This window comes from Crassostrea angulata, chromosome 7 (genome assembly GCF_025612915.1).
Source record: "Crassostrea angulata isolate pt1a10 chromosome 7, ASM2561291v2, whole genome shotgun sequence".
Taxonomy (NCBI): domain Eukaryota; kingdom Metazoa; phylum Mollusca; class Bivalvia; order Ostreida; family Ostreidae; genus Magallana; species Magallana angulata.
This window is the reverse complement of record NC_069117.1, coordinates 10,819,417-10,847,332: the sequence shown is the minus strand read 5'-3', so window position 1 is coordinate 10,847,332 and position 27,916 is coordinate 10,819,417. Positions and strand designations below refer to the sequence as shown.

Here is a 27,916-nt window from a genome sequence, read left to right as displayed (position 1 = left end):
ATTTCAAAGGAGAAATCTTGGGATTTTTTCATACAATTGAATGAGCATCACTTTAACCCTGAAGTATTTATACTGTAAATATCCAATAATGTAAGAAAATGTGCTGCATGTTTATCTTGGACCAGAGTACAAGAAGAGCAGTACGGCTTTACACAGTCCTCTTAAATCATAAACTGTAGTTTCTTAATTATAAGCTTTATGCTTGTTGAGGCAAGCACAACATCTGATGCAGTCCGTTTATGAAGCACATTCTTCTGAGATCCGTTTTTTTTTTACTTTTCTTTGATTTTTTAATGATTATAAATACGTATCAGTGAAGGATGCGCAAGTAAAATTGTGGCTATACATATTAAAAAAAGGCCAAGATTTTCTCTTTGATAGGTTCTTCTTTTACTTGCTGAAATGGGAAATAATTAAACAAATTTATTGTGGGGGTTATATAATTTAAAATAATCTGACATTTGGAACATTATGGTAAACATGCAAATACTAACCAACCAATTTATCTTGTTACCATTATCATTTTATGTTGGAACTCTCATAATCAATGTATATTTGTTTATGGTTTCATTAATAATCTTTCTAAAATTATGTTTTTACACTTTTTTTTTCAATGTAGAAGGATGGTGTTCTAGTGCATTTATGTATGAGCCTCCTTGGGGAATATATATTTCTGAAGTCCTTAAATAATATTGATACATCACTGTATCAAGCTTTGGGATTTGTGTCCCTTCTACTTCCACAAACTTTTTGGAAATAGAATGGAGATATAAACCTGTGGCTTTGGGTGAATATAATACACAGAAGATAATTATTTAATCTTTGTCCTCCACATTATACACATGTGGCCACTTAACTGTCAAACTGAAAATGAATTTCATTCTAATTCTATTCTGTATTCACTATGTAAACAATAGATGCAAGATAAAATGATCTGTGTTTTAATCATGTGCATTTTTTATGACATATGCAGCTGAGAAATGTCAATGCATTGTTAGATAAAACAAATGATGAAATAATTAAAGTTAACCACCTTATGGGATGTACAAGATGTATTAATATGACTGCCATACTTCTTGACGATCATCACATCAATTTTAAAATGAAGACCAAATTAAAAAATGACGTGAGATTCAAGTTATTATCACAAGTACTAGTACATGTATTTTATTTGGCAAAATAGAATTGGTTTAAAAGATTCTTCAAAGTTGGGAACAATTCACTCCCTTCCCTTATATACATATCTATATTTAAATAATATGTACCAGTGCTTAAATTAACACCTCCAACCCCATTCATATCATATATGTCAGATTATATTTTTACCTACTGAGTACTCTTCATGTGCATAAACACAAACTGACGGCCTCATATCACAATCTATTGAAGTGGTTTGATATTCAGTTGATCATTGGCCAAGTCAGTTTTGTTATAGATATTAAGTGTTTGATAGATGCAATTTATACAAGAGTATAATTTCATTCACCCCCCCCCATATTGAAGATTAACATGCGTAAATTCTGACCGTGTACAATCAGTTTTCAACTTGCCTTACTGGACATCTTAGTGTAGATAACAATGTTTTTCACACAACTATACATTTGTTGTTTAACTTTCTTTAATTGTTGATTGTGATGTTGTTAAGATTTTCCTACATATTTTTTTTGTCAAAAGAAATTTGATTTCTTAGTAAAATTTACCAAGTAGACCATCATTTGAATTTGAAACACAAAACAGAATTCTCAGCAAATATTGAAATACTGCAGTATTTCAGATGTTTATAAATATCAATTAATACATTTGCATTGCTACTATCTACTACAGCTTAAAAAGAAAATATTCTTTGGCACAATCAACCCTTTAATCAATCCATTTTTACTGCTGTTAGCCGACCTTTGATCTTGAGAGTTAGAAAAATACAGATAATGTATTTAATTTTCTCCTTTTTCCTGTAGCCTTTGTACAGACAGATAACCACCTTACGTACATAGGAGATGGAAGAGATATTAATGGAATACCTTTAGAAGTAAGTTAGAAGCTATATATACCTGTAATTCCCTTTGTAAGCTCAAAAAAATCAAATTATTTAGAAATCTCCTCAAAAAGATGAAATCTTAAAAGCAAGGAAAGGTTTGTACTGAAAAAAAGAAACAATATGTTTGTACTGTTAAAAGAGTTTAAACCCCTTTTTAATTTTTTTTTTTTTTTAGGTATTTTATATTTATTTTAAATATAGTTGTTGATCATTTTGCTGAACATGATAAATATGTGAACTAGTATGTTATTTCCCTGTTTGCATTTTTGTTGTTTGGAGTATTGATATTTCTGCTTTTCTAGTACATATATAGAAATACAAGTATGTCATGCCTAAATTCATGAATTTGTATTTTTGATTTTCACATTTGTATTTCTCTTTTCAAAAGGTTAACCCAGGTCATACATATACTAGGTAAGTTGAAGAATTAAATAGCATCAATTTTTTTTTAAATCATAGAGATCTGGAGCTTTAATGAAATTTTTAAAAAATGGACCAGAATGTTAATTTCTTTGTTTTCTCTTTTACAGTGCTGAAAATATTATTTATAAAAATTCTGTAAGACTAGACCCGCCATGGCTAGATTTCCAAGAAAGGTGAGTGTTTTATTTCCTCTTGTCATGGATAACGAATCAGTTTCCAATTACACATCTCCCTTAATAGAATATCAGTAATCAAATAACCACAAAGAAACACAAATGATTATGCAATCATTTATAAAGAAACACATGTGTCTATCTTTTGGGTATGGATGGAAAGTTACCTATAGTATTGACTGATACAACACAAATGTACAGCGATGTTGGGTTGGAGAGAGAATACATGTGAAGCTTACTAAACGATACATTGATAACATGTTGCAGTGAAATTAGATGCCATTGTTTGGATGGTAGCAGTCTTTCTTTCTGTACAATGTACATATATGATTAACAGTGATGAATGAATAACAATGTTCATTTGTTCATTAAGTAAACTTTGTTTTAAAAATGTCCTGTATGTTAAAAAAAAAAAACCTTAAAAAATTAAATGTTGCTGTACACAATTGTTTTCCATTATGACAGTTGTAAAAAATAAAGAATATGTTATTTTATGTCCCTGGAGGTTTCAATCTAAATTAGTTTAAGCTGAGTAGTATTTAACTGCGAAGGAAGTTAGCTACCAAAGGCTATATCATATCTCACTGTGTAGCTAGATCAATGAGATAGATTCACACCTCAGTGACGGCATACATTGTAACTAACCTGAGACTTTATTGGTAATCTGATGTAAGACTAGAACTGTTTGTATTAAAAATTAATGTGAGAGGAGTTGCAGTTTTAGTTGATTGATTAACAGCAATAGATAGCAGTAAAATGTATGAAATGGATTGGATTCTGAGCAGATTAGTGGCTGTCAGCCTCTGTCACATTATGTGTAAACAGAGAGGCCTCAGTGTCTGATGTTATAAGTGTCGGGAAATATGAGGTTGAGTGTTGAAAATAAAAGATGAAGTGAGATCCCTTTTATAAGGCAGAAAAAAAACATGTCCTTTATCTATTACGATCATAATTTTTTTTTTTTTAAGTATTTAATTTTCACAATGTGCACTGGAAATTTGAAAAAAGTATCACAGGAAGTCTATTTTGCTTTGAAATGTTATAAATCTTAAAGTAATTGAATTTGGTCGGATGTTCTTTTTCATGAAAAGATTGTGGCAATATTAAGTGATGACAATTAGAAATTTCTGAAAAGCTGATTTTGCATAGAAATTTCCATTGAGTGTATAGAGTGTTTCAACCATCTATTTGTCATGTTGTTTTCAGACCAGTTGGAATGCCATTCCTGGAACAAGTTGTAGTTCACAATACAGACAGTAGAAATGATTTACATCTGCTATCAATATCAGGCAGCACAGTACATTTCCACTGCTCATTTTTTCAAGAAAAAGTAAGTCCTTTAAATTCAAAGAAGGTTATAAATAGTGTTTGATCTAAAAATAGACTCGGTCACTCAAAGTGGATTTGATCTCAATATAGAATTATTGCATGTACATGTTTAGGGATAAAGAATCTACTTATAAACTCTGTAGCACTGACTGAAACAGATATCGCATGAACCATCTAAAATAATTAAATACTTGTATTCTTGTTTCCTGTATACCGGTAAGGAGTTGACATTGCATTGATATCTAAACAATATTGTAGTTTATGGAATGCTGCATAATTTAATCTTAACCTTAATTCATGTTACACTTTATGTTTCATTGAATCTATTTTTTTCATGACAGGTTGTTCCACCCGGTGGCAATACAACATTTGATGTAGTATTTTTAGCCCGCGAGGAGGGAAATGTAGAAAATACTTTATATATTCATACCTCTGTGGGGTCTTTTTCTTATAATGTAAGTACATTGTAGTAAAGACTAATTAGTGCATTAATTCAAGCTAATCTATTAATTATGATTTATATATGTAATTATGTAATGTCTATTAAGATCAAATGTGAGTGAATGGAATATTGCTATATGCATAGTCACTGATTGTTTATTTCGCAGGTTTTTGGAGTGGGAATACCTAATCCATATAGGTTAAGGCCATATTTAGGAGCTAAAGTTCCACTGAATAGCAGTTTTACTCCCATAATAAAAATACATAATCCCTTCAGCTCAACATTGCAGGTAAGACCATATATTTATACCTACAAGTATGTACAATTAAGACAAAGTTAATTGATATCGTAGGATAAACAGCCTTACAATAAGATTCTTGTACTGTGTTTTTCTGTTGAATTTCAAAGTACTGTTAATATCAGAAAAGTAGGAATGGTTCCCTGGTCTCATTTAAATCATGTATATATAGTTCACAAATGAATTCAGGAACATTATATTTGTAGGTAACTGAAATGTTTTCCAGTGAAGGAGATTTACATTTAGAACTACCATCAGGGGATATAGAAGCCCCGAGGAGTTTATGGGTATGTTGAGGCAATTTTCATTCTGCTGGCTACTGTACACAAATAGTTCACCCATATGTGTGAAGTGTCTTAGAAATGGATTCACATGTAAAATTATGTTAAAAATACTCTTAATTGTTAAAGATGAAAGAGCAATATGGTCTGAAGTCCGCAACATTCTCTTTTCCATTTCAGGAGATCCCTCCCTATGAGACAAAGACTGTTATGAAGGCGAATTTTGTAGGGAGGGTGGAAAATAACCATACTGCCTTCATTCGAATAAAAACAAACCAAGAGCAAATGAACAATGTAGTTATTTTACCTGTCGAAGTGGAAGTTAGTTCAGGTAAGAGAATTGATCATATGTCTTACTGGTGGAAAAGAATTCAGGATGCTTTTTCTGGTGGAAATTGAAAACAAACCTTTTATGAGAATGCCAAAAAGAAAAAAAAACCAATCTTTGCTAAAACTTCTGTAGAATAATGGAATACAATTTACAAATATTTTTTTTTTTATGTTCATAATTTTTCATCAGTTTCTGAAAGCTTAACATATATAATGTAAAGTGGACATCAATGATAACCAGAGCTTCAGAATGCATGTATTGTCTAGTTATTATTTTTTTTATAGTTATGTTAAATGTGTATGTGACATCTTCCTTCATTTCTCCTAATCTGATCCAAAGCAGTATTTGCATTTAAGAAAAAAATGCATCAGCAAGGTTTATCCCAACATTTGAAATTTTTACTGCAAGAATAATTTCTGTATTTGCTTGACAAATATTTAAAAAAAAAACATGATGTAGCTTTTGACCAAAAAAAATGCACCCATATGGTTTATCCCAGCATTTTTCATTTTTGATACAAGAATGATCTCTATATATGCTCGACAAATACAGATACTTTTATGATAGACCTCAAACAGCAGGATAAAAGTGCTTCAAACCCTTGACTCCCAGTGGTATTCACATTTGACATTCTCAGAGCACCTGTTTAAGGTTTTAAATGAATAATATGCAATGGCGGTTTAACGATTTAAGTGAATGTGAATATTTATGGAGGAGTTATTTAAAACAAGAGCAAGAATTTTAACAAAGAATTTAATATTGTATAAAAGAATTGAGAATTGGCCATATGATTGTGGGACACAATAGATGAGTGTTAAGTGTTTTGTCATCAGATAACATGGGATATGCAACATTTCAGAAAAATTTAAACTACAAGTGGCTTTTATAAATTTGCTGTAAAAGTTATTTTTCTCGGAAATTATTATGCAAGCGTTAAAGGATAAGGGTGACCAAAAGAGCATTTTGTTGAGCCTTATGAAAATATGGTGTGCATAGGCCTCCCCGGGGGAGCAGGTATATAACAGATACCCTCTGCTCCCCTCCCCACTTTTCACATTTCTTCTGTTAACTTACTGATTCCCAACAGACAGGAAGTCTAAAGTCTCTCACCTATCGTTTTTACAATTTTAGGAAACAAGTACTTGACATACATGTATGGGAGTTGTCAGAACCTCCAATCTGGTGATCATGTTTGAGTGGATGAACTCAAGACTTTTTTTTTTTTACTTTTCAGTTCCTGGTCTATATTCCCCGGCAGAGATGATAGATTTTGGTATCATACGAACACTTGACGACCCAGTGACTGTCAGCCTCAATCTTGTCAACACAGGATACAAGCCAGTCCACATTTCAGTAAGACAGCTAGCCTCCTTTATTGGTTCAATGGAAATCTTAGCAAGCACTTGCTTCTCTGGAATAAAAACCTGCAATATTCCATAAACCTGCATGATAAAGAATACCAGTAACCCTGTTGGGACGTTGGTGTTTGAACATGGGTGGTTGGGGAGGGGTGGGGTGGGGAGCATAATTCCATTCATTTGGTCCTTTCTGTGTGATAACTTTTTTCTTAGCCTTAAAATTAATATACTTGTAAATATCAAAAAGTGTTGTTGTTAAAAGTAAAAGATCGTGTAACATAATAAAAAGAACCTTGTAATATAGTACATAATAACATGAAGTTGAAAATTCAATATTTTAAATCTTTCTCAGGGTGTTTCTGTCTCTCCGCCCAATGAAGCTATAAGCATTGATTTTCGTCCAACCAAACTACAGCCAGATATTTTAAGACACACCTCTGTGGCTAGAATTACTTTCAATGGTAAGGATTTGTCTCATAGGATTTCAATGGTTTTACAATGAATTAATGCTGTGAAATAATCTCAGTTTTATTTGTTTATATCTTTACCTATGATTGAAGTTGTTGAAGATTTGCATTGCTTTTAATATTTATGATCTGACAAATGACTTTCATAATATTTAGCTGAGAAAGCCCTGCATAGGAAACAGTGGTCAGGAAAAATCATAGTGAAATCAAAAAATGGCCAGCACAAGATTATAATTCCTTATAAGGCAACAGTACTCCATGGGTAAGTTTTTATTATTCAATAATCAATTTACAAAAGCTGCTTCCATGGGCAGCCCAATATTTACCCCAAGTCCTGACAACTTTCACTCGGATATGGATAGCTTGACAATGAAACTATTGAAAAAAAATAGGTACCTTTTAAATTTCTATACTGTAAATTCCTTATGTAAGTATTAAATTCCGCATTTCTGCTGTTTTGCATCTAATCACGAGAATATAAAATGGCGAGCATAAATTTTTTGTTATGATTTCATATAGCTCTAAACTGAAAAAGGAGAGCGATATTTTCAAATCCACGAGGACTGCTTATCGCTATTTTAAGCGTAAATTAATTCCACGCATTTAATAAGGAATTGACAGTGTATGCCATTTAAGTTCGGGTTAAAAAATGAAAACTCAAAATCCGCTGGTACTTATAATGAATATATACATTTGGAAGGTGGGGTTGTAGTGGAGGAATCTATGGGGGCTATTTCTTGTGAGCTTCTGCAGTCAAACTATAGCATCTACTATACAAAGAGGAGCATTGTATGGGTTATAGCTTTTCAAGTGTTTCTGTAATAATAGGTCAACAAGTAGAAGCGGCAATGATTATGTTTTAAATGCTTGAAAGTGATGTGAGTCAGTGTTTACTTTCATTGGAAATTGAATGCAGGATTTTCCTGACTTGTCAAACAGGGTACTTGGTTCATAGAAGTAAGAGTTCTGATGCATAAAATGTCCCGAGTGGGGAATTCTGAAATTGCAACAAATATCTCTCCACTTCGATTTTAACTCTTTTTTAAAATATACGGTAAGTTCAAATACCTGGATATAATTTTGGTCTGTAGGTGCCAGGCATATGTTTGAGACCAGGATGTAAAGTAGTTTGTGAACAACTGGGCTCTCCTACTGAAACGAAGGACAGTATCTCTCCATTTAGTATTATTTGACTAGGAAAAATACTGTTAGTGCAAAAATTGGGCAAATATTAATAGATGATTTTTGATTGGGAATGAGGTCAATTTACCAGGTAAAGAAAGTATGTATCTGTAGAATTAAGCAAATAACAGTTAAAAAATCAATTGAATATTCATTGGTAATGCATCACTTGTTGTGAAGAATAGGTGTTGGAAAATATTAGAATTTGATGGCAAATAACATTGATTTAGTTCTGACCAAACAAGAACATAAATTTGTGATGGCTGGTAATAAATTTCTGTAGTTATGTAACCATTACAATGAAAGCACAGAAATTGTATAGAACCCATTAAAAATGATGTGGAAGATAATGTTGTGTTGAATGACTGGTTGTGTGAAAATTAATAGAAATTGTGTATTTTGTCTGGAAAAAAGAATTGAGAAAGAGCTTTTGAGCTGTATATAATTTACATGCATTTATAAGAATTGATTAATCCCACGAATTTACCAGCAAAGCAATTTAGACAAGTGGATAAAGCTGTTTCCATGACTAATTAAAATATTTCTGGAAAATGCATCAACTAGATGACAGTTCAAAAGAATTTCTCATGGTATCCTATAAACAGCAGCTTATAATTATATGTTAGTTACCATAAATAAAGATCCAGGACATGGATTCAGTCTTGTCCCAGTGGTACAAACGACCGACAGGAGACAGTATTAATTAAAATCTAATGAATTGTGCTGGGAAATATTGATTGGTTAGGTATGAATAATTTTGGTTATATATGTCATTAATAATTTAACCCTTGTCTTCTTTCTTTGACAGGTCTTTAGTTCACACCTTCAACAACACCTACTTTTTTAGCGCCCGAGAGATCTGGAACATCACTCGAGCGATGACTTTTACCAATACCTTTAACTTCTCTGTTGTTCTTTACAACATTTCTATTCCTTCCCAGTACCGCCATTTCTTCTCAGTAAGTACCCTAAACGCTAAATTTACATGTTTACATGTATTTGTGCCCCAACTGATGTGCCCCTTTTAACAGAATGCTCTTTACTATCTTTACAATGGGGGGGGGGGGGGGGAGAGAGAAGGGGGAGGGCTGACACTTATTTAAGGCTCGAACCAAACCAAACCAAATTTCAATAATAATTCTTTTAATGTCAATGGAATTTTTTTTTGGGGGGGGGGGGGGGGTACCAATTCCAATTAGAAAAAATGCTTTTGGGTAAACAAATGCTTAGTTTGTGGGGATGTACATTTTTTAAGTAAGAAGTATCCTCAAATTTCATGAACAAAGATTGAGCCAGCCAGTACCAACAATGATGATTTTATGGGAGAACTTTGGTTTTTTTTGCAATTTTGATTGAAATCAGCTTTAGAATGTTAAATCATGCAGATTTAATAGATATTGCTTCATCTTAAGTTTACATTTATTAAGTAATTTATTTTCTCTGATGGTATGATGAGAGTATGTCTTGCATCAAATAACAACCCTTCATTCTCTTGCAGATTCAAAATTTTACTGTTCCTTTTACTCTGAAGCCAAGGAGGACTTCAACACCTTTTTACCTTCAGTTTCATCCGAATGAAACACAACTTCATTTTACTACATATTTAACTCTGCATACCAACGCCTCAACTTTTACAATTCCAATTGTAGTTTACAATGGTCTTCTAAAGGTACATATAACCATAGTCATTGTTTTTGCTCTTTAGTTTTTATTAGCCATAATTTATTTTAACAATTATCAAACATAAATGAAATGTTCTATAGTGCCTACTTGTTTCAGTATTTGGATTTTAAATGATTTTATTGAATTAATTTGTCAATGTAATTTTTGATTCACATTTCAGAAGTGATAAACACTTAATATGTTTTAATTTTGCGCACAATTTTGCAGAGCAAGCACTTATTTATGTAATTGATGAAGTGTATCAGAATGTCCAATGATTTTACATACAATTTACATGTACATGTATATAAATATGCCAAAGCAAAACTCTTGAATTGACAGGAAAAGCAAAATTGAAATGATGATTGTTTCCTTGTATTGTATTTGGTGCTGAATGCCAGTCAGACAAGTTTTAAAGAATTTTAGCTCACCTGGGGCTTGTATTTTTTTTTATGCAAAAGCTTTTGATCTGAACAAGAATATTTGAAATAAGTTTTATCAGAATCTTTTATGAAAAAGCAAAAACATTTTTTATGCTGAGCTATCTCTCTTTTTTAATGAAATGATTTCTTTGATTTTTTTTTTTTTGAGAGGGTAAAAAAAATGACTATAATGAGAATTATAAAAACTTGATTGTATTAAAATAAATTGAAATTCCATCATAAAATGGAGTGCTGATTTTCCCTCTGTCTGTATTAAAGTAAGTAAGAAAGTAATTGTTTATTTAAGTGTCACATGTATTAGATGACTGACTGTGCAAACATCCCTGACAAATGGTTTGTTGTTTGTTGTACCTTCACTGCTTTGTTTATGACATATTTTTCAGTGAGTTCTGTACTTATTCAGAGTTCATGCTTTTATTTCAGGTTATTCCACATAGACCTGAAAAGTTCAAAGGTCAATTTGATTTTGGCACTATGGGGGTGAAAGAAAAAAGAAGTATGATATTTACTTTACGGAATGATAACCCAATAGACGTAAGTCTTCAGTTATGGTTTTCTCAGTTTTGTTAAAGTTGAAGATACCAAGTATATCATAGATGTGAATAAAAAAAGAGAAAAAAGAATTTCTATAATACTATAATATTGTATTATTTTCAGGTTCATATAGGGGAAGTAACTCCTGATATGAATGGTACTAAGGTGTTTTTTCTGGGTATGGAGAAAGGGAATGGGACTATGTTAACTCAGAAACATAACATCACAGAGGTGGATTACAATTTTGTAAGTAGATCAATAAACCTATCAATAATTGTTTAATGTTCATTTTAAAATTCGAGGAAATGTTGAAAACAACAGTTATAATGGTTTTTTTTTTAAACTGTTTTTGGCAAGTCATGATGTTAATTACAGTGCACGTTTGAATTGTGTACATCATATTTTGTGAATATCAAAAGCTCCTTTGGCAAGTGCATCAAGAACTTTAAATATTGATTACATGATCGACATGAAATGCAATATGAGACATGACAACATTTAATAGGTTACATGTTTCTTGTTGATTTTAATATTTCAGTGATTTTTTTTTTCACAAGTGCTAGTTCTATTCAATTTTGTATTCATATTAATGGTTCTCAATCCCAGACTTACAGCTGTTATAAAGATACTGTTGATAAGGATTAATGATGATGCATTGAGCCTGGCATAGTAGTATAATGATCTCTTTGATGAAGGGTTTACATTTTGTCATTTGAATAATCAAACTTCCCTATTTGGGTTACACTTGAAATGCTTTTAATTATAGATGTACATTGTATGTTTCCTGCTGGAGAGCAATGTTTTTACTGTTGATTTCGCACTTTTGGAATATTTAGTTTCGTTGACAACATAGATCTATAGTTCTCCAGTGTTCAGCATCATGTATTCTACGACTTTCTTCTGTATCTCTCTGCTTCTCTCTGTGTATGGATATGAATCAATGGAGGATTCTTTTGCCCCAAGTGAAATCTGGGCTGTGCTGTGTCTTAAAATTATGCAGTTCATTTTTAAGGTGGAATATTGTGCTTTATTAATTTATAATGCAGACACTTCTTTTAACAAAAAGTTGATGTAAATATGTTTATTTTTATTTATTTTTTTTGAATATGCATGAAAAGAGAAAATTGCCCTCTTGGAAATCAGAATTGTCCAAAGGTTTTTTCTATATGAGATAACTTCTAAGACTATGGATTCTGTAATTTGTGAAAGAATTTGTGTTATTGTGTAGACCGCAGAAGATGTGGAATTACTCTACATTTACATTCAGATAAGAAAGTTTTGCTGCGTGTGTTTTTATTATCCAAATTTGCTGTATTTTTTTAAGGTTAGATAAAGTGTTTATTCTGTTAAGTATGTACAAACTAATATGACTGGCTAATATTCTTTCTGAAATATCGCTATAATTATGCAGTTCTAGAGGCATGATAAAAAAGGTTAAGTAGGATATTATAATATCGGCTAAGATTTAAGTCCTTATTAAATTCCTTCCTTCCTCTTCAATCCAAGCCTTACATCCTTACTTTAAGTTTCTTAAATCTTTCCAAATGAATAAACTCTTCATAGTCTGGTCTTTTTCCTTGCAGTTGAAGATCAAGCCATACCATTTTGCAGTGTTTAGATTGAATTTAACAGCGCCGGACCATGAGGGAATGTTTGCGTCAGACATGCTGATAACGACCCAGTTTGAGGACATCTGGATTCCTATAGCTGTCCGTACAGCTGATGGGAGTCTCATAGCCATACCAGAGTCCCTGCACTTTGATAAAATGTATCCTGTAAGTAAAACAAGGAAATAGGGCAAACAAGATTCCAAGGACATTTGGTGCCCCTATTATTGGGCTATAATTTTTAGATTAGATTTTGTAGCTGTAATCAGGAAGTTGTTCTGCCAACAATGTCAGGATATCGGAAACCCAGTTATAGAACACAGATACAAATTAAATGCAATAATATTATGATTTTATGATATTGACATGGTTTTAATTATAGAAACTAAATACTTTCAAAATGATGTTTTAAAATTGAAACCTGTAATAATCATCATTTAAAATTTATTGAACTCTGTCTTTTTCTACACATTGTTTAATAAAAAAACACCTATTTCATCTCACTCATCTGACACACTTGTGTATTTTGACAATAGTTGGCAATGGTATCTTTCACACTGTACAATGAAATTTGTCAATTCAGATATATGTGTTCTCTTACACTCTTACACACTAGTCTATTCTTACAACTTATGAACTACTGTATAGGAAAATAAACTACTCTGACACTTGTCATCTGACATATTCTACAGTGAAGCTTGTCTATTCTGACACCTGTTTAATCTGATCAACTTGTCTTTTCTGCCATTGTATTTTTACTCCCAATGAAATGAAATTGATCTTTTATGACCATAAAAAATGTGAATGATTTGATGTTGTATTTCAGGGTATGGTGGATTTCCGAGTTTTACAGATTCATTCCACATTCCGCGATAAGATGGAGGTAATAGGTGTAACATTCCAGCCACCAGACAGTAGATTTTATTATCAGCCTCCCAACACAGACAAAATACTCCTGTTTCCAGATAAACACACTAATGTAAGTTTAGGAGTTTACCTCCTCTCTTCTTTTGTTAGCACAAATTGTGGAAGTACATGAAATGCAGTCATTTTTATGCTGAACTAATAGTATTTTTCTCAACTTTAAATTTCAGGTTGGAAAAATATATTTTGATGCCAAAAGAGAGTGTAAAGATGATTGTTATGTAGGCTTAGCAACAAATACACCTGGTAAGTTTAGTTTATATTTGCTTCAATATTTCTTCTGTGATGAACAAAGAACCACTAACTAGCATTTACTTATGAATTTCTGATTTCAAAGATACCTTAGTTAATTCTGTAAACCATATATTCTAGAGGAGGAAGGTTAAATCACTCCACGAACTTCTGAGAATGAAATCATTTAAAAAATGGGTTAATTCTTTTAAACCTGCTAAAAAAACATAAATTTTTTCCATAGCTGGTCAGCAGTGGTTGATAGGCCTAGCATTATTTCAAGATGCCATAGAAACAGACAGATACTTATACTCCAAGCTGCAACAAAAGTGGCGGACAATTCATAGGTCCAGTTTAAATACGTGAGTATATCTTGGTGATTTGGTATTATAACCAGTACACAAACCTTTAGGACTCCTGTATGTAGATAGATGCTGTATTTTGATCTTCTTACCGAAAATGAGTCTCGAAATGGTTTGTACAGATATCCCTTATTTGTAACGAATACTGTATTTGGAACTTCCTATAGTGTATGCTTTAGGAGTATTGAAACCTTTTGTAGTGCAGGCTTTATGTATTGACCCTAGATTTGTCAGCTATTCCAATGTTGTGTTCATATCTTTTACTTGTTAAAGACTTTAAAGATGGAGATGCATGTTGTAATATTTTGATTTGGATAAAAGCATATCAATGATGATATAACTTTTTAGCTCACCTGAACTGAAGGTTCAAGTGAGCTTTTCTGAACACCTGTTTTCCATTGTCCGTCCGTCCGTCTGTAAACTTTTCACATTTTTGACTTCTTCTCTAGAACCACTGAGCCAAATTTAACCAAATTTGGTACAAAGCATCCTTATGGGAAGGGGATTCTAAATTGTTAAAATAAAGGGAACAACCCTTTTTAAAAGGGAGATAATTGCAAAACTGCGAAAATTGGGTGGGTGTCTTAAAAAATCTTCTTCTTAAGAACCACTGCACCAGATATGCCAATATTTACAAAGCTTGTATATATAATGAAGATTCTAAATTGTAAAAATCGCGATCCCCGGGTCAATACTGGGGTCCCAAGAGGGGTTCAAAGTTGATTAAAAAAGAAAAATTTTACATAGAAATATATGGGGGAAATGTTTTTAAAAATGTATTCTCAAGGACTACAGTGTTAAAATTAGTGAGATTACTATACAAGTACCCTAAGATAGTGTAGATTCTTAATTGTGAAAACCATGATCCCCGGACTATGGCTCCAAAATATGTTCAAAGTTTAACATAGACTTATATAATGGGAAAATGTTTTTAAACTCTTCTTTTTAAGAATTACAATGCTACAGTTTGTGAGATTACTATACAATCATTCTAAGAAAGTGCAGATTCTAAATTGTTTAAATCATTTTTTATTAAAAGAAGTATTCAAAAAAAAAAAGAAGAAATATCCATGATAAGTTGATCATAGTTAAATTATCTGGAAATACATCTGTAATGTTTATCGATTAGTTTTTTTGATTTTTTTGAATTTCGATCCCTACATCAATTACTCACATATTGGGATCCAAGTGATCGGGATCAAAGATCATAAATTCAAACAACTTCAAAAAGGTGTGGATCTTAGTTTTTACGAAGTTTTGATTCACAAACACACAGTTAGGAAAGAAAAAGGAACAAAAGATAAAAAATGGTTATGGAAAAAAAGTACATATATATGTAGGAATCATTGATAGACTTTATTAACTATATATAGACTTACCATGTTTTTTGAGTTTAGTCTATAAGACAGATGATCGATGAGAATCCAAAATCTAACATGCCTAATGTCCTCATCACACCTGCAGTATTTTTATTTGATGAATCAATAAAGAAGCTTTTAATGATTGAAATACAAAACAGATGCCAATATCATCTTTTAATTATTTAACTAATATTTTTCAATTTTTTCAGTGAAATGGGATTTTTTTTTACTGCAAATGGGTATTTTAGAGCTTAAAATTCAGTCTCATTTGATGTGTAAAATAACTATGAATAAAAACATGCCAAAGATAAAATTGTTTCTTCTTTTTATGTATTGTTTAATACATGGCAAAATCTTGAAATATATGAGTTTTACAATATTTATTCAGAGTTCACTTCATAATAAACCTTTCGAAAAAAAATGATACAAGGACTATTGTTCAGGTGAGCGATTTGTGGCCCATGGGCCTCTTGTCTTATTTCATACACGAAGTGTAATGTAATGTTGCTGAATTGTGTCTTGTGCTGTTGCAGTGCTAATGTTACGATAGAAATGGATACTGATGAAGTTCGAGGATTTCTCTACTCTGCTCAAGCTCATCTTCATTGGCCATCCCTTGTCAGAAAGTGCCACATTAAGTTTCCACTGACTCAAATAGGCAACATTTCAGTAAGTTTTTCTTTCAACTTATTAATGGGTTAATTTTTTCATTATTAGAAAAGAGGATGAAAGATGATTATATTTGGGACAAACTTTTTAATTGGCAATACACTGGCTTGTTTGTTTTCATTTCAGATATCTGATTTTATTGTTGAAAATCCTGGAGATATTCCTGTTTTAATCCAAATTTTACCATTACCACTTTATCCCAACCCACAGATTATCACAGATCTCTTATACAGAAAGTGAGTGCAAAATTATTGTGTTTCTATATTTTGTTAAATGATTATATGGATTATTTTTATTGAACAGGATATTACCTAATTAAGCTCTAAATAAAATACATGTATTGTAAGTAGGATGTATGCCGAAGCTGTTTTTTAGAATTTAGAATTTGACTGCAGATAAAACTTTTACAACAAATTGAAGTTTTAGATTTTCTACGGATCCAGGCGATACCATAGAAATGGATGACATGGACATTTTTACTTTACCTGATTTAGAACAATACAACGTAAGAATTATGTTCACAGGGAAAGAAAACTTAAAAAAAGAAAATAAAGAATAATCCACTGCTGTTTTAGAATTTTGGGGGGATAACAATTTAAAAAAGAGAGAGAATTTAATGCTTGTTTTAAAGATTAAAGAGAATCCTATAAAGTTTTGGCAACAGACCTTCTCTGTCTTAAAGTTGATTGTATTAACATTATTTTCACACTTATTAGGTATGAAATTGCAATGTCTATACGTCTTTCATTTCAATCACAGCCGAGTCGACAGAACCCTGTTCCAGGTTTTAGGAGACACATAGAAACTTCATTAGGAGTCAAGCCCCACAAACAGAGCATAGCCACAATACTGCAGCCAGGGGTGAAGGTCAAGGTCAGAGTGGGGTTCCAGCCCAGGGACGATATTTCTAGAACTTCTATAATACTCATCAGGTACGCTCATTTATCTCTGAGTTTTGTAAGGGTACCGATATATACTGTACATGTCTATCAGTGGAAAGTTAGCTAGGGAAAGTGGGAGGTCTCGTTCAGGCTTTATAGGTTATTGGATTCTTTATCTCTATTTGGAATGATTTTGTTTGATATCCTTTCTGTCAGCTGTAATGTTTTGCTGATGCATTGACTGAAAGAGCACTTTATATTGATAAATGCATACAAACGTTTATTGCTTCAAGTTTTTATGGAAATAAACAAGTGTATTTAGAGAAAGGAAATGATAGAAGTGTGGGAATTGATTTTGTAATATGTTTGTAATATGTATTTCTGAAAATGAAATATTGAAATGCTTGAATTTTTATTCTTTTTAGGAATAATTTAACAATAATAGATGCAATAGTTGTACAAGGCCAGGGAGGTAGAGGCGAGATGAAGCTCAGCAACAAGAGACCAGGCTCTGCCATTCCATTACAGTTTGATATCACCGAGAAACACCTCAAAAACTGTGATAGTAAGTGGCACGAGTGTCGCACACGTGTACGAGCCCTCCACATGTCTTGTCAGTGGAAGGGATCAAAAATATGGATCAGCATATACGATCCTGAAAAATTGGCATGTGCATCTAGTTTGATCCTAAAAACAGAAAATTTATTGAGATTGTACATGAGAAATGATCTGTAATTCTATCATCATGAAAAAGTGAAGTAACTTAACAGTTGTTTGGTTTGAATGCAATGGATGAATAGAATTTTTCATAAATAGTCAATAAATACATGTATAACAAGATTTAGTGCAAATTTTCATATCAACATCAGAATTTTATTATTCAATGTTAAAAGAATATGAAAACCTGATGTGTCTCTTCCTTTTTGTATGATGTGTTTAAAAATAACATTAATGTTTGCTTTGCAGAAAAGAAGCAAGCAAAGAATACAATGGTACCCAATTTTACAGTCAGAAGATCTTTTACTCTCAAAAACACAGGGGAACTCCCTTTCTTCATACACAGCTATAGCATAAATGGATCGCCCTGTGAGGGCTATGGTTTCCGAGTTTTAGATTGTGAGGGATACGAGATGCTACCCAACACCAGTCGAAAAATAGACATAGCGTAAGTCTGATAGGTGTTTAATGAACCATGTGTTTGTAGTTAATATTTTGAGTTTATACTAACATGTCTAGCAGTGAAAAGTCTAATGAATGTTTTTGCTTTTCAGGTTTACCCCCGATTTTACAATGTCCAGAATACGAAGAATTTTAACTATACACAGCAGCTTAGGACCTGTAGCTAACTACACCCTGCAGGCTACTATCCCCCCACACACTCTCTCTCGTTGTTCCTCCGCTCTCCCCCGCCCTAATTGGGAACCAGTTTTATACTACTCAATAACCTGTGTCATGGCTTTTCTACTATTCTGCATTCTTGTGGCAGCATATTTTGAAGCTGATAGAATATTCGTGGCAGATATTATTCGAAGGAAGATCAAGTATAGTAATGCGACACAAGCTTTTGACAAAAGTAAAATATTTGATCTCAAACAAGTGGCAGGAATTACATCAACACAAACTCCATCCCTTCCTACGAAAGTTACGCAAGTACCACCCTCTCTCTCTCAAAATAATAATGTGACTACCAAAGCAGTGATCAACTTAAGCAATGGTCATGTGGAACACAGAAGTCAGAAGGAATCCTTTGGTAGTACTCTTCTCAAAATTTTTAAGAGGTTATTTGCTTCTAAACCATCAAGATCCAGCAATAATAAGAAATCTAAGGTAGAGAAGGCAGAACCAGTCAAAGAAGAACCATTTCAGTCCCAGCAGGTGCCGAAGAACAAATCGGCTGATGAGCGAGTATCCGCCAACCAGGAATCCGAGAAATCCAACATTACACAGAAAACTAGGAACAAAAAGGCAGCACGCAGACAACACTCGACCGAGTTTGTAACCTCTCAAGGTGAAGGTTACAATGGAGGTCACCCCGAGACCAAGCAGAACGATACCAGTCTCTCACAGTACAGTCGTCAGACAAGCAGTGAAACCAGTGATAAGGTGTACAAAAACTCCCACAAGACCACCACTTCTTCAGGATTGGACGATTTAATCCTTTTGGAGGATGCAAAATCAGAAATGAATGAAGGTATGTATTTTTTAAATGAACAGAAATCGTGAAAAGAATAGTGGTTTGGCTCCCAGAAATTGATCATTCATGTTTTTTCCCTAAATTAATGTCTGAACTTATTTTACAGCTAAGATGAAGAATCGTAAGAAGAACAGAAACAGACCAGAACTCCCCCGATACATGACTCAAGCAAGTGTTGATGATGAAACATCGTCCACTTCCACTGAATCTTCTGTTGGAGAAATTGAGGAGAAGGTATCATCTATTTCTAGATTTGGGTATTGCCAGCGAAAACCATATTGCGATATTCTGCAATATATTGCAAATATACAAGAGCACAGCTAAGCAGAGCATCCCCTAGCGAAATAAATTATATTTTGGGAGATGCATTATTTAGTAATAAACAGTCATGTTAATGCAATTGAGGAGACCAAAATGTTTTGTGGTAAGACAGGGCATAAATTAAGCATACATTAAGCATATATGCCTATAACTTAGATTAGAAAAAAAATAAAATGAAATATGACACAAGTATTCTTCTTCTTATAACTGGACTAGTTCCATTTTTAGTAATACAGGAAAAACTGCCCAAAATTCGATGTAAATCGAATGAATTTAATTTCTTGCCACTTAACAAACTGAAGTAGATATAACACACACGCACAGCAGCAATGCTATATCTCCTTTGCAACAAGTTGCGCAATGGGATAAGAACAGAACAATTATTTACTTTTTAGTTAATTTTACTAAAAAAAAACCTGTCGAAATAAACAAATAAAGAAAAATTTCCATGTCATTGAGTATTTGTACACAATTCACATAATTATTTCAAACATATTTTAATGAATACCTTGTGGTATTAAATTAAACCCTGTTTAGCAATTCTGGATATTTGTGTCAAAGACTGATTCTGTTGAATGTGTTTTTTTTTATTCAGAGCTCCAGTGCACGAGACTCCACTCCCGAACCCCAGCACCAACCCAAACCCAAAAAATCTAAACCACGAATCGTCAAAACCACCGGACATTATGACAGCACCATAGATGATGCCGACTTTGAGTTGACCTCCAAATCCAAAGGTCACAAACGCATCAAGAGCAAGTCGAAGGATGTTTACGGAGGAGACATATTCCACCCTGAGTAAAATATTTTTACTATTAGGGCAGAGTCTGAAGGAAGCATGGGGGACTTATTATTAAGATAGTCCAACAATGATGTTCTTTGGTGTTTTCTTTTAAATAACAGTACTGTTGTTCTCTAAAAAATAGAAGGAGATTTTATGTTTATTGAGACACTTTGCGTAAATAAAATAAATCAGACAAAAAGAAATTATATTCTTTTAGTTTCAGCATATATCTCCTAAATGAATTGTACTTATTTTGACACATGCTTTGTTTTACACAGTTCTTTGGAATTGCCGTATGATATGGAAAAACTAGAGAAGAAGGAAAAATCCAAGAAAAAGGCCCTGAAACTTCAGTCCTTGAAAGGTACTAGTAAATGGACCACTATATCAGCTTACAGAATTAAACATCAATTTTCAGCTTTCTGTCATTGTTGTTTGTTTTTGTTTCTGTCACTCTGATTTTCTACCACAGTGTTTTAATTTTTATCACCTATTTGTTTCCTTTTAGATTCTAGTAGTTATTTTGGTATGAGTTTCCAATGTATGTAGATTTTTCATTGCCCTTAGTACCCATCTCCTGATGATATATATTAAAACTTCTCTGTTTAGACCCCCTCCCCCTTCCAAAACATAATAAACAGAGATCCTTTTCCTAGAAATGTGGATATCATACATACACCATGCATTTCACAGCAGAAATAAATATTAATGTTAATTCTATTGTTGCACATTTCTTTGGAAAATTGTCATATTGTTATTGTATTTTTAATGTCAATTTTAAAAGGGACTTTGACATAATGTTTAACATTTTTTTTAAAATAATTTAATGTCACATTGTTTTTTGTTTGTATTGATGCTTGGTTCTATAATAAGGTAAATCAAAAAAGAAATAACAACAGCCACAAAAGTTATGTTAAAGTTCCTTTTTGTCATAGTTTGATATGATCTCTGCCTTTTGCAGAAATAAACAGTATGTGAATTCCAGGGACATCACATTTTTATTTTAACTTTACTGCTGTTTCTGTCTTCAAATTCTTCTGTTTCATGCCATTTTGCGTGATTTGTCATCAGTAGTTTAGTAGCTTTATTTCCATTAAAAAAAATTAACCTCATTTTCACAGATAACTTATTGTGCTGAGTACTCTATTGTTGTTGTCAGTTGTTGTTGCAAGAAGTTGCATGTTGTCACTGCATGTTTTCGTTGTTGTCTAGGTGACTCGGAAAGTTCTGACAGCCGCGGTAGCCAGGATGAGCCGATTCCTAACTGGGACATGCCTGTCAACTCCCCTGGTTAGCTCTCATAGTTGTTTTACTCTAGTGACCTTTCAACTGCACACCCCATATTGCTATCTGAAGTCTCTGTTAATTCCAATACATAAACTTACAGAATTTGATTGATTAAAAATTGGCATGGGCTGGTACATCAATGGAAACACACCCCCACCTCCCCTTCTCCCCTTTTTCTTTCTGTATTATTTTTTCCTTGCTGTAAAAGCATCAATGTAAATGGGGATATTATTGAATTTATTAATTTCTGTTCCCAGGGATTTTCTTTGCCACCACAAATCAGGAATGGCATATTATACTGAAAAATGTTCAAATGATCTAAACCATGAAATCAGAACCTTACCAATTGCTCTGTCCTTTTCTTCTAACATCAAAAAAGCTAGATTAATTATTTTATGGTTTTCAATTACTTTAAATTTTGTTATATGTGATTAAAGATGGTTTAAAGTTGGGATTAATTTTTCCTTCTGAAATATAAGCATCAACAGACATGTTAAAATACATGTATAAAATTTCATAGGGGATTTGGTTGATAAATGTTAAGATAAGAATTAAAAATCAATTGTACATTACCTGGTACAAGTATTAACCCCCCCCCCCCCAATCAGCTTAAGAGAAAATCAAATGATGAGCCTTTCAAAATTTGTGATTTTAAAAAACAAATGAATATTATTAACCAATTTAATTTCGGTCAGTTTTTAATCTTTTACTTTATTGAAATAAAAGAATTCAGCATAGACTTCAGTGTTAGAATTATTTGAACAGGAGGGTTCTTTTGCTTACTCACTAGCTAGCTTCCTCTCTGAAATATCTTTATTTCTCTGGAATATGAAATAGTCATATGATTGGTAAGTAACCACTTCTAAGCCAGTATTAATCCACTTGTATAAACGCTCTCTGTTTTCCTTCTGTGACCGGGCTTTGATGGCTAGCTGAATGATCTTTTCCCTTCTTTTTCTTGCAGTGAATAATGTACTCATTTTTTTTTAGTGTTTTGAATGTATGCTTTTATATTTGAATTGGCTTTGTCAAAATTTTTTTTGCTTTTTAAGGAATCTTTTTGCAGTTGCTCATGTTAATGCATGCAGCAAGCTGCATGTTTTTAAAGCAACATGAAATATTCTATACATTCATAAAACTTGGTCTAATAAATGATGTTCAAGTATTACTGTGGAATCATTAAATTTCGTGGGGGTCAATTTTCGTGGATTGCTTAAATTTTACAAGTTCGTGGGGACGTAATTTCGTGTATTCTCTAAAACCTACAAAGGAAATATGACTTTATTACTCTAATTTATTTTAAGTGTGGAGGATATTAATTCGTGGATGAGAGGTACCCACGAATTCCACGAAAATTGAGCCACCACGAAATCTAATGATTCCACAGTATGCAGTCAGTTTATCTTTACTTTCACTTTGCATGTAAATTTATGCCTCTATTTTCATTCTTTACTCCATGTGGTAAAGGGATTGAGTATTTGGTTTCACTGCCCACGTATACCTGATACCTACAACATTTAGATGTTGTATCCATGGTACACACCTGCTTTGGCTAAAGACATTTCCATTGCCCACTGGACTATACCATCTTTTGAATTAGTTTCAGATTTTAAATAAGACTGGTTAATCAAACAAATAGTTGCATAAGAATATCTTTTTTTTATCTATAGCATTAATCATTAAATTCTGTAAGATGTCTGAGTACTAAATTCTCAATTTATTTTGAGAAAAAATAATTTTGGAAAATACAAGAATGATAAGGTTTGAAAAAAAAATCCATAAGAACAAAAGTGACAAGTCCATATTTTCAGTGTAAATTTCTTTTCCAGATGAAGACTTGAGTGAACTTGCCCAACAGACAGCCCGATTTGCCCAGAAACATGGAAAGAACATTACCCCGAACGGAACTGGCCCAGATCTCCTCTCCGGAAGTTCTCGGTCCAGCAGCTACAGCGATATCGTGAATAGCAATGAGAATGGAAAAAGCAAAGAGCCTCGTCGTAGCCATACCTTCCCAGGAGTCACCCCAGAAAATCTTCCAGGTAAAGGCTTATCGTTGTGGCCACTTTAAGTTTATTTCATTGTAAGAAAGAGGATTAAAAAAAGTTTCTATTGAAACATTCAATGCTTATTTCCTGATATCATCGGTCCTATAACACACTAGGCTGTGCAGACAAATTGAATACCATACATTAACATGTCATGATATTTGTCTGCACAGCATGGTGTGTTACAGGACGGATATTGAAAAACAAGTATTCAGTGCTTATATTTATTTCAATGTTTAATTGTATGAATTAATTTTGTATTTTCGCTTTAAAGCCATTATATATGCTCTTTGTGAGGGATATGAATAATAGATAAAACAGCCAAAAAAAACCCATGATATTTAACCCACTTTTGTGGGTAAAAATATAGTGACAAAAACTGTGAGGCAAGGAAAACTCTTTTTTGAGATAGAATAGTTATGATTTAACAATTATTTATCAAATGGTGAAGTAAGTTTGTAGGTTTCATTAAATCTAACTATAATGATCTATTCAAAATTTGTGATGACATTTATGTGTGCCCATACACTGTGATCAGGTTTGACTTGTGTTATTGAACATAGAACATCACAGATCTTCAAATCAATAATAAGGAGAAATATCCACTGAATGTAAATATAACCTTTTTCTTCCATATGAGGAATTAAGTGGTAATGATATTTCTATGACAGGTGCGATTGGAACCAAGGCTAGAGCTGCCCCAGTGGGATCTGGAAAAGGACGCAATGTTTGGAATGCCACCCCACCCACCACCCCAGACTCAGTGTAAGATTGCCGAACAGTAATGAACCGTCTGTAAAAATCTCAATGGTGTCAAACACATCCAATTATGAAAATGCATTTATTCTTTGCATAAGGTACAGCACTTTAAGAAATTTTTAGAAATAACTGATTTGATCTGTAAATAGAGATTTATTTAAAATGAATATGAGGAGTAATAGTTTTTTCAAATCATTTTAAGTCTCCTGCAATGTAAAATAACAGCATTATAACTCTACGAATGAACAGTTTACCTGTATTTCTAGTCAACAATTGTTTAACCAATCTTTTCATTAGTTTTATTTGATCAGAGTATAAAATAATTATCTGTAACAACCAAGGGATTGAACAAATGATCTTTATTCTTAAACAGGCTTGGAAGCTTTGGACTTCAGACTATTCAGGAAACCAATCGTGTGTCTACATCTGAGACCATCCTGCCCACATCCACCCCGAGCAGCCCCCATGTAGCCCCGGACGTGCCCGCTGATCCATTTGCCCCCGCTGATGGTCCTTTCTCTGGTAACAAGCTTATTTATGCTCTTTATAGATCAGAGTTTTTGTGATTTTTGTTTTGTTAAAGAGTTTGAGGGTTTATTCTTTATTTCTAAGCTTCATTAATTTTCAAAACCAATTTTTAAACTACACAACTAGCCCTGTGTGATGTAGTATAGGGGTGTATTCTTTATTTATCAATTTTTACAGGTAACTTTATGAACTACACAAGTGCCCCTGGTTACGAGGCCCCTCAGACCATGATGCAGAGACTCCAACAGGAGCGACGAATCAGGCTGCAGGAACACCGACGAAGGGTGATGCAAGGTATGTGGATGGTACTTCCCTCGATAAATGTTATTCTATATCAATTCCAAATTTTAAGAAATTGAGATACAGTTTAACTATGGCAATTCCACTTTTTAGAAAATTCATAAGAGCAATTTAATAGTGTTATGACAGCTTATGTATTCCATTTATCAATAGAAGAACATTACATGTATTGTCAATTTTACTATAAAGAATTTCTGTCTTCACATATGTTTTGGGAGTGAACATTTTAGGATTACTGTTTTGACTGAAATTGTATGCTAATAGGAGAATTGTGTGACATTTCCAAAAATATTGAAGTCAGACATGTTGTCTCTTTGTAGGAGAGGAGTGGCCAGGCTTTGACGTCCCCCCAGTGGGCAGTGAGAGTCTGTGGGACAATGAATACAACCCCATGTCAGCTAAATGGCCTGCTGGACCTGATACCCCTGCATCACTACAGGTAAGTTACTTGTACTCAGTATAACATTGGCTAGTTAGGGTGCACTGAAATATAACATGTATTGCACTTGTATAATTATCCGTTGTTTTTCTGTTTATAATGATTTTATTATCTCCTTGGGCAAATTGGTCAGGGGAGGGATATAAGATTGCCGTTATTATATATCTATGGGTCTGCTAATGTTTTCAAGCTTGTGTGTAAGATTGAAAAAGAACATTAGTACTTAAAATCATTAAATTTTGCATACCTGATACTTCTTTAGTTACCATCATGTAATTAGTCAAACTCTATTCTTTTTAAAGGCCCCCTGTATTACATGCATTACTGTTTTCTCTCTGTCTGTACCTCAGGGCCCAAACAGTCTGTGGAGCACACTGACCAACAGTGCCAACAACAGCTGGAACTCTCTGATGAGCTTCACCTCTGGCTGGGGAGGACCTCAGGCGAGCACAGGTGCTGAGACCACCACCACAGACTCGGCCCCACCCAGAACTCTGCAGGTACTGGACTCAAGTTTTATACATAATTTGTGAAAAGAAATTGCATGCATACACCATATACATGACAAAATTTCACTTAATGTACCTGTTCATTAATATGCCATCTGAATTATAATGTTGGGTTGTGGGAGAGAAATCTTTGATTTTCTTCTTATCAAATGCATAAGAATAATGCTCAACTGATGTTTTAGTACTGTTACAAATTAGTCATGTCCGACATAGGCGTTTTTGAAAGATTGGTACTCTGGTGCATGTCTATATGTCAAGTATATTTGAAATTTCACCTTGGTTACACTGTACTGTTTCAGGAAATGGACGCTGGCCAGGCCTTTAATCCGTTTAACACCATGTCAGACATCTGGGGACCAAACGCCCCCACCACCACTTCTGGTTGGAACATCCCCCCCAAGACTGAAGAGCAGTGAATGGCCTGCCCCACAAAGCAACCTTCTCTCTTAACTCCTGTGTTCTCTGTTTTATTGAAATAATTTCAGAATCTTTTAAAATGAAAATACATAAAGTTAAATTAAATTATTGGGATATTTTTTTATTTCATTATGAGCTAGATATTTCTTGAATCAATGAATATGAAAAGAATTAAACATACATTGTATCTTCAGTTTATTACTGTATGTTGAGTTATATGTTAATAGTAAATATTTACGAGTTTTTCATTATAATCATATTTCCAAGTTTTTTGAAAAAGAAAGCAAATATGTCATAGTTAAAATGTAATAATGTTTGTTAAGTCTGATATATTAATTAAAGGAATTTATTTTAAAATCATTCTCAAAATCTATATGAAAGTTATATCACAATTTTTTTTTAGTAGTTTGGATTTACGTGTAATTCAGATAATGCAATTTCAAATTTTTAAAAAATTTTGATGATTCAAATATGAATTGCTTTGTATAACCAAATAAGATGAGAAGGTTGCTTAGACATAAAGACCCGGAATGGAAAATGGACTTTGATTTCTGAATGTGATTGTATATTAACAGGAAAATAAACAAAATTTGACGAATTTGGGATGCAAATTAGCATTGCAGCACACCGGATATGACTTTATTAAACCCCGAACCAGACTTGACAGATAACCCCGAGTATTCTGGGGTATTATATTACTGGATTTGACAATTTAAACTCAACAGGGTATCATTATTTGATATTACTGGTCTTGTGAATTTTGGTAGAACTTTGTACCATCCCGTCTACCAAGGAACTGTTAGTGATGATGTATACCTATGGTCTATTACTGCTTGTAATATAAATCTAACACATGTATTAGTGAAATCAGGTACAAACATTAAGATAAAAAAAGAAAGAGTACACTTTATAGATATGTATATCTGGCTTCACATTTGACACAATATCTAGAGAGGTGAAACTAAACTTTTTTTCAAAATATATTTTAAAATGTAAGATTGGAGACAGGTTCTCTTTAAAATTGAACTAAAAAGGGTAATGTTAGAGTTGGTATTTTTTTTTAAAAACATTTTTTCATTTCAATTTGTATATTTCTATAAAAATATATATACATTTTTTTTTGGTTTACTCAAAAATATTTTTTAACGTATTTTTGGTAAATGTGTAATATTTTTCCAACAAGTTAGTAGTTAGAAAATTTTTGTAACGATGCAAAATTTTCAGTCGTGTGTTATTAATTTTTTTTTTTTGTTAATTCTTTGATTTTACTGCTGTTTTTCTTTTTTGTGTCAGATTTCTTGTTATGTTTTAATAATTTCACAATAGTATGTAGTAGT

At 32.8% G+C, this 27,916-nt stretch overlaps 1 protein-coding gene across 1 annotated transcript in view; it reads left to right on the top strand.

Annotated features, from left to right (window-relative positions):
* The window catches only part of LOC128193134 (uncharacterized), a 102,456-nt gene that overhangs the window by 933 nt on the left and 73,607 nt on the right, over positions 1–27,916 (top strand). The window contains exons 2-38 of the mRNA XM_052866408.1: positions 1,956–2,026; positions 2,424–2,449; positions 2,566–2,631; positions 3,838–3,961; positions 4,302–4,415; positions 4,569–4,691; positions 4,907–4,987; positions 5,162–5,312; positions 6,547–6,665; positions 7,023–7,131; positions 7,294–7,399; positions 9,128–9,278; positions 9,818–9,988; positions 10,848–10,958; positions 11,082–11,204; positions 12,542–12,733; positions 13,392–13,544; positions 13,660–13,735; positions 13,965–14,082; positions 15,977–16,112; positions 16,239–16,348; positions 16,533–16,617; positions 16,872–17,044; positions 17,419–17,558; positions 17,960–18,158; positions 18,265–19,184; positions 19,294–19,421; positions 20,104–20,306; positions 20,571–20,656; positions 21,505–21,582; positions 23,409–23,621; positions 24,299–24,392; positions 24,760–24,908; positions 25,092–25,208; positions 25,535–25,653; positions 26,004–26,153; positions 26,462–26,574. Coding sequence (XP_052722368.1) covers positions 1,956–2,026; positions 2,424–2,449; positions 2,566–2,631; positions 3,838–3,961; positions 4,302–4,415; positions 4,569–4,691; positions 4,907–4,987; positions 5,162–5,312; positions 6,547–6,665; positions 7,023–7,131; positions 7,294–7,399; positions 9,128–9,278; positions 9,818–9,988; positions 10,848–10,958; positions 11,082–11,204; positions 12,542–12,733; positions 13,392–13,544; positions 13,660–13,735; positions 13,965–14,082; positions 15,977–16,112; positions 16,239–16,348; positions 16,533–16,617; positions 16,872–17,044; positions 17,419–17,558; positions 17,960–18,158; positions 18,265–19,184; positions 19,294–19,421; positions 20,104–20,306; positions 20,571–20,656; positions 21,505–21,582; positions 23,409–23,621; positions 24,299–24,392; positions 24,760–24,908; positions 25,092–25,208; positions 25,535–25,653; positions 26,004–26,153; positions 26,462–26,574 — 5,398 coding nt within the window. The remainder of the gene's footprint in view (positions 1–1,955; positions 2,027–2,423; positions 2,450–2,565; positions 2,632–3,837; positions 3,962–4,301; positions 4,416–4,568; positions 4,692–4,906; positions 4,988–5,161; positions 5,313–6,546; positions 6,666–7,022; positions 7,132–7,293; positions 7,400–9,127; positions 9,279–9,817; positions 9,989–10,847; positions 10,959–11,081; positions 11,205–12,541; positions 12,734–13,391; positions 13,545–13,659; positions 13,736–13,964; positions 14,083–15,976; positions 16,113–16,238; positions 16,349–16,532; positions 16,618–16,871; positions 17,045–17,418; positions 17,559–17,959; positions 18,159–18,264; positions 19,185–19,293; positions 19,422–20,103; positions 20,307–20,570; positions 20,657–21,504; positions 21,583–23,408; positions 23,622–24,298; positions 24,393–24,759; positions 24,909–25,091; positions 25,209–25,534; positions 25,654–26,003; positions 26,154–26,461; positions 26,575–27,916) is intronic.